This window comes from Sinocyclocheilus rhinocerous, unplaced genomic scaffold (genome assembly GCF_001515625.1).
Source record: "Sinocyclocheilus rhinocerous isolate Xijiao unplaced genomic scaffold, SAMN03320098_v1.1 scaffold1449, whole genome shotgun sequence".
Classification (NCBI taxonomy): domain Eukaryota; kingdom Metazoa; phylum Chordata; class Actinopteri; order Cypriniformes; family Cyprinidae; genus Sinocyclocheilus; species Sinocyclocheilus rhinocerous.
Window position 1 is genome coordinate 268,208 of NW_015664992.1, and position 7,269 is coordinate 275,476.

The 7,269-nt window shown below is 37.9% G+C and overlaps 1 protein-coding gene across 1 annotated transcript in view; it reads right to left on the reverse strand.

Moving 5' to 3' along the window:
- lrp1aa (low density lipoprotein receptor-related protein 1Aa) overlaps positions 1-7,269 on the reverse strand; it is a 200,204-nt gene that overhangs the window by 80,098 nt on the left and 112,837 nt on the right. The window contains exons 29-37 of the mRNA XM_016541471.1: positions 5,300-5,449; positions 5,089-5,229; positions 3,839-3,964; positions 3,049-3,180; positions 2,060-2,194; positions 1,837-1,966; positions 1,621-1,747; positions 562-713; positions 161-285 (exon numbers count right to left, since the gene is read on the reverse strand). Of these exons, the coding sequence (XP_016396957.1) occupies positions 161-285; positions 562-713; positions 1,621-1,747; positions 1,837-1,966; positions 2,060-2,194; positions 3,049-3,180; positions 3,839-3,964; positions 5,089-5,229; positions 5,300-5,449 (1,218 nt within the window). The remainder of the gene's footprint in view (positions 1-160; positions 286-561; positions 714-1,620; positions 1,748-1,836; positions 1,967-2,059; positions 2,195-3,048; positions 3,181-3,838; positions 3,965-5,088; positions 5,230-5,299; positions 5,450-7,269) is intronic.

The following is a 7,269-nucleotide window of genomic DNA, read 5'->3' on the forward strand; positions in this document are numbered from 1 at the left end:
CACATACACACACACACACACACATATATATATATATATATATAAAACCTGTAAAAAAAAAAAAAAGGTAAATATAGACATGTCTCTGCATAATTTATGTTGTATTAGAGGTTGTTTTTTTTAGCACATTCTTGCAAGAACAAACTAATTTAAGACTCACCTTGTTGTCGCGCTCTGTTGAAGACCTTGATGTCTTTGAGTTGGACGCCGATGCCTGTCCTCAGACTTACTGAATCAGTTGCATTATCTTTACTGCCACGCTTTATTGAACCATTCGCATGAGTCCTAAAGAAATAACATGTTTTTTTTTATTTTTTTTTTTATTTTTAATAAATACAATTATAATTGGGATGTCCAATTTACATATGTATAGTTCTATGTAATACTTTTAACATATAGAAATTTGACACTTCTGCTTTAACATCATCTGGTTGAACAAAGTTCAAATGCTTTTAAATAGGGATAGCAAATGAAATAAAGTTGTATTAAACAATGCTGTAGATTAAACATCATGTTGGTGATGAGGAACGAATAGTTTCACGTGTACAAGCTTGCACTGACCGGTCGCTCCAGTATATGTAGCTCTCAAACACAGATACGGAGAACATGTCCATGTTGTTGCTGGAAAGCACCACCTCTCTGTTCTCGCCCCTCTCCAGGTTAATGCGCTCAATCTTATCCGTGCGCGCGTCACACCAGTACAGCCAACCCTCCTACAGGACACACAGACCATGACCACAAATTTAGTCTGTGTTTTTGTTTAGTATGCATCTATATTGAGTCGTCAGTTAATAAGAGAAATTTGCTTGAAGTTTCTAGTACACATCTTCATGTAATATGCAAATTTTTCTCCAAACTCTAGTAAGCAGTAGAAAACATGTTAGCAATATGCTAAATCATGCTAAAACATGTTAGCATTGTGTTAATTCATGATAGAAACTTGCTAGCAACATGCTAACACATGCTAGCAATGTGCTAAATCATGCAAGAAACATGCTAAAACTATCAATAACCAACTATCTATCTATCTATCTATCTATCTTGCTGTCTCATATGGTCTTAAAACCTTCAAACTTCAAGCTTTTAAAACTGCTTCAAACCTAAAATCTACAGACATTACTAAAATCTACATTAAATCTACTTCTAACTTTCTGAACAGGCTTTTTTCAAGCCAACATCAGAGTTTGCCTTGTCAAACATTATTATCTACGTTCATTATTTTTCATCTTAATTTACATGTGAAAATGTCACAATTTCAGCTTTATTGAGCACTGGTGCCAACTGTCCCTTCGCGGCACCTGGTGGTGATTTCTTGAACGAGTTTCACATGTAACTGGTTTGTATTTACCACTGCGGCAGATGGAAAAGGTGGACAAAGTGAGAAAAACTGTATAAATAAATGAATAAATGAATAATCGAACATGATTCATTTTCTATTTGGTTTAGGAATGCAAATTCAGAACGTTTGATTAGGTCCAATTCATAATGATATTCAGTTCAATTCAATTTTGATGATTTGTCAATGCATCAGTAAACGAGTGAATGATTACACCCCTAGTGCTTACTAGAGTTTAAAAGTATTAAACTGACACAGGGTTGACATAAATGTGCCCTACGCACCTGATAGTCAATGGAGATGCCGTTGGGCCAGCTAATACTGACGTTCACCAGCACGGCTCTGTTAGATCCATCCAGACGAGATCTTTCTATGCGTGGATACTGTCCCCACTCCGTCCAGAACAGATACCTGCACACACAACCAGCCATGAGGAGATCGCCGCTTCATTCATGCTGCAGAAACGCACAATAAAAGACAGGAAGTTACTCGGATCTCACCCTTTCTCAGGATGTACAGCAATGGCCCGAGGTTTGTCCAGTCCTCGGGAGATGACCACATATCGAAACGAGCCATTCAATCTGGCAACCTCAATCACATCAAAGCCCTGGTCCGTCCAGTAGATGTTTCCTACAGCACACAGAGGAACAAGGCAAGGTTTTGCTCATCAGTGTTGTAATAAAGCTCTAAACGCACCTGAAAGTGTCTGTGCTTGAGACTCACCGGCGATCCAGTCGACAGCGATGCCCTCCACACGACCGATGCCGTTAGTGATGATGTCCTCTCTCCACGTCTGATCTCTCTTAGCTCTGCTGATGGTGCTCAAACCCATGTCAACCCAATAGATGGTGTCATTATCTACATGACAACAGAATGAACACACGTATGAATTATTAAAAAAATTAAAGACAGTTACTGGGGAAAATATGAATTTTACAGTTCTGGATACATTGTATATTGACACCAGAACCTAAAAATAACTCATGGCTGTTAGATAGTTGCTGGATGTTATTCCAGCAATGCTAAATGACACAATATAATAACAGATATGGCATGAGATCATCTGGCTGCATAGCATCCTTTGAGGCCACTACAGTTTTCCCAATATCAGAATCCCCGTAGATTTCAGGAACCAGTATATTTTTTACAATTCTTGATACTATTTGAATATCCTAAAATGCCACAATATATGCTACTGAACTCACTCAAAAAAAAAAAAAAAAAAAATTAAAGCAACAGAATGTAGTCAAGAAATTCACAAACAAACCAAAAAAATAAAAAATAAATGCTTCAAGTAATTATTAAAGTACATAATAATAAAATTCATTAAAAGGCAAAACTACAGGCAAGAGAATGAATTATAAACAATATACAAGGATACAAATGAGGTAAATTACATCACAATGTATATAAGAGACAGGGTGCTTTTTGAAGCCAAAATATATACTGCAACAGCAAAAAAACAGACTGGAACATATTCATATAATTTACTGACAGACAAAACAAAATATATATATATATTTTTTCCAGCCCAATTTAACACCTGATCATATGTGACCCTGGACCACAAAACCAGTCATAAGGGTCAAATTGTCGAAATTGAGATTTATAAATCATCTGAAAGCTGAATAAATAAGCTCTACATTGATGTATGGTCCACTATTGTACATCTGAAAACATGGGGATTATGAATCATTAGTGTTGAGACTCACCGGCATGAAAATCAATCCCGACGGCGAGTGATGTTCCTGAAACCGGTACAAGGGCATCGGATTTGTCAGCGGGGTCTAGTGGGATTCCTCTAATGCCCTCATGAACAGAGTACAGCAGGAAAGAGCCCACACCTGAAATCAACACAACAATCACCACGCTTCAGGCGGTTTCTTCAAATACAGGCCTTAATTCATTCATTCATTTCCCTCCAAAACTAATCTTAATATACATTGCCGTTCAAAGTTTTAAAGGTCTGCTCACCAAAGCTGCAGTAAAAACAGTAATAATGTCAATATTATAATACCTTTTTTCAATTGTAATGTATTTTAAAATGTAATTCATCCCTGTGATCAAAGCTGAATTTTCAGCATCATTACTCCAGTCTTCAGTGTCACATGATCCTTCAGAAATCATTCTAATATGCTGATTTATCAATACTGAAAACAGATGCTGCTGCATATATTATGTAAACCGTGATACTTTTCAAAAGAAAAGTTCAAAAGAACAGCATTTATTTGAAATGAAAATCTTTTATAACATTATATACGTCTTAATAAATTGAGATTTGCAGAAAATCTAGTTAAACCTACAGTGTTGAACTGACTTCTAATATTATTGAGCTGTTTTCTGCTCCTCTGTAAGTTTGGTATGGTGTTTCCAGCTGTTCTCTGAAGGAAATGCAAACACTGTGGTCTATTGTACCTCCATGTCATTTTTCCAAAAGGAAGTGACACATAATTGAGAGTCTGAATGTCAGGTGTGTGTGTGTGTGTGTGTGTGTGTTCGTACCCTCACAGGACTGCTGTCCGGTCCTCAGGCTGTATCCCGCGGTGCACATGCAGGAGCGGCTGGTGGGAGACGTGGGCAGACACAGCTGAGAGCAGTCACCATTGTTGTTACTGCACATGTTTGAACCTGATGATACAACACACAGAGTCAAGGCCAGCAAACTCACGTTTAGCTAGGGGATGGATTTCAGTACAAACTGTCTAACAAACCACCCACAATTCAGTTTAACCAGAGGTCATCTGCACTAACTCTGTAAAGTAATGTGACATAAACATTTAAATTAAGGAGTAGTTAATGAAAACATGCTGAAAAAGTACTAAGCCTCAGGCCATCCAAGATGAAGAGAGAAATGTATCATTCCATCACTGTCTCAGCAATGGATGCTCTGCAGTGAATGGGTGCCGTCAGAATGAGAGTCCAAACAGCTGATAAAAACATCACAATAATCCACAAGTGATCCACACCACTCCAGTCCATCAGTTAACATCTGGTGAAGGGGAACGCTGCGTGTTTTTAAAAAATAAATCCATCATTATAAAATTTGTAAGACATTGTTTGAGTCCATAATCCATAATATTGCTTTCTCCAGTGAAAAATTCATCTGGTCTGAATCAGGAGAGACATCTGCACAGATGAAGCACTGTTTACAAACCAAATCTGTTCAAAACAGATCTAAACAAATTTGTGGGTGGATTTTGATGTGAGAAGACAACAAGGGATGAAGTTTTTCACTGGAGGAAGCGTTAATATTATGGACTCGTATTTTAGCCAAAGTTAAAACACTTTAATGATGCATTTGTTTCATACAAACATGCAGCTTTTTTGTTTCACAAGATGTTAACTGATGGATTGGAGTCGTGTGGTTTACTTGTGGATTATTGTGATGTTTTTATCAGCTGTTTGGACTCTCATTCTGACGGCACCCATTCACTGCAGAGCATTCTCTGGTGAGTAAGAGATGTAATGATAATTTTCTTGAAATCTGTTCTGATGAAGAAACAAATTCATCTACATCTTGGATGGCTTGAAAGTGCGTACATGTTCAGCAAATTTCATTTTTGGGTGAACTATCACTTTAAATTAAGTCAAGGTCATTATTTTCAGCCCAAACAATCCTTTTTTCAATGCTAATGAGGCTCGATGTAGGCACAAGGAGCTAGCCTGAAAATTGCAATTTGCACTCAGCACAGATTTTTTTTGTCTGTCAACTGAATAATTCCTTAGACACTGCATGCAGTTGATTCTTTAACCTGTCTGCATGGTCTCATTGTAGATCTTCATGTGCATCATGGGAGACGTGCTGTTTCTCAAGACCTTCCAGTCTCCTCCATCACTCTTATCACAGGTGCCGATCTCATCCGTGCCCTGATCCGCCCACCACAGCTTATCCCCTACACAACAGCAGTCAAAACATTAGTACTTCAAAAAGACAGCCAATTAAACAATCAGTGCTGTATTTACCCATTATAGCCAGCGCAGAGGCTTTGTTCAGTTTGCCTTTGACCGCGTCTAACACCTCCAGTCCTGATCCGTCCAGCTTACAGCGGTTAATTGTGCTGTTTCCTGAGCTGATCCAGTACAGGTGCTCCGTGTCGTAGTCTATGGACAGACCTGCAGCACAGACACAGACCAACAGCTCAAAAGAATGCAGATGTGCTTTATAATTCTCAATGGTTTCTGAACTGTTTAAAAATGTTTTACTGTTTTATACTAACGCACTGCACAAGTTATTATAAAGAAGGTCATCAGTCACATTGGGTCTCATTTACTAACCACACATATAAACATACAGGTAACAGTTTACAGTAAGGTTCCATTTGTTAACTACATTAGTTATCATAGTTTCAATACTTCTAAAACAGTATACATTATTAAAACTAATAGTTGCTTCTGGTAATAGTAGTTAATGGATCGAGCTAGCATGAACTATGCATTTTTAACATTGAAAAAACATTAATAAATACTGTAACACATGTATTGCTCATTGTTATTTCATGTTGGTAATGCATTAAAGGGTTAGTTCACCCAAAAATGAAAATTAGCCTGTTATTTACTCACCCTCGAAGCATCCTAGGTGTATATGACTTTCTTCTTTCAGACGAATCCAATCTGAGTTATATAAAAATTGTCCTGGCATTTCTAAGCTCTATCATTGCAGTGGGCGGGTGTTTTTGTTCAACAGTCCAAAACACATTAAATAAAGCGCACGCATCCATAATAAAACGTGCCTCACAAGGCTCCGGGGGGGTGAATAAAGGTATCCTGTAGTGAATCCATGTGTTTTTGTAAGAAAAATATCCGTATTTCAAACATAATAAACACTTCTCTCTCACTTCATCTAACTGTGGTACGTGGAAGCTGTTCCGGAGGATGATGTAGGACGTCGGTGTTGCGTGATTAGTGACGAACGCGGAGAGAGAACAAAACAAAATGCCAGTCATGAATTAGAAGTACAAACCGAGGATTTGTAAAGAAAAAACTTTGCTAAAGTAAGGAAACTTTGCTTCCTTTGCTCCTATAAACAAACTCGCGAGACTAGCATATCTCAGAGGCGCGCACTCTGTGTATACGTCCTACGTCATCCACCGGAACGCCTTCCTTCCTTCACTTATTCATCAGCTGGGATTGTATGGATTACTGTCATGTTCACTTTGTGTGGTTTTTGAAGCGTCAATTTTGGATATGCCATACAATTGCAAATATATCTTACAATTTTTTCTAAAAATCTCCAATTGAGTTCATCTGAAGAAAGAATGAAAGCCATATATATCTGGGATGACATGATAGTGAGTAAATAATGAAATAATTTTGGGTCGACTGTCCCTTTAAATATTCATTTGAACAGTCGCAGAACCTGTCACACTCACAGGTGACAGCTGACCAGCATGGATTTTTTGGTGAAAAGTGGTCTTGCTGGTTAGACGTCTGGTCGGGACAAACCAGAACACCAGCATCTAAAGTAGAACATATGTTGGTGACCAGTTCTTCTGCTCTTTTCAACATGGTATACATGAAATAAAAATGACAGAAGGAAAGAAAATGATGGAATTCAAAAACTGGATTACAAAAACTGGAATCTTTTCATGGGCACTGAGAACTTCACAGGGACGAAAAGAGTGCCAAACACCCTCCCGTGCAGACTTTACCTACCACTGAGACGGACAGCTGTACAGAGAGAAAAAACACTACACACTCACAGCCTCCTACGTGTATTGTGAAATCAAGAAAAAGTGCCATTTTTGAAAACTACTGCAAACAAACGAAACAAATGCTATCTGTTATTTTGATATGTTAAAATCCTTCACAACTTTGCAGAACCCTTATGGTGAGGCTGTGCAAATTTTGTTCTGTGGAATCTCAGCACACTACTGAACCCTTGAACAGCAAAGAGTGGGAAAACTTTTGTAATTAAATTAAATATAATAATAATA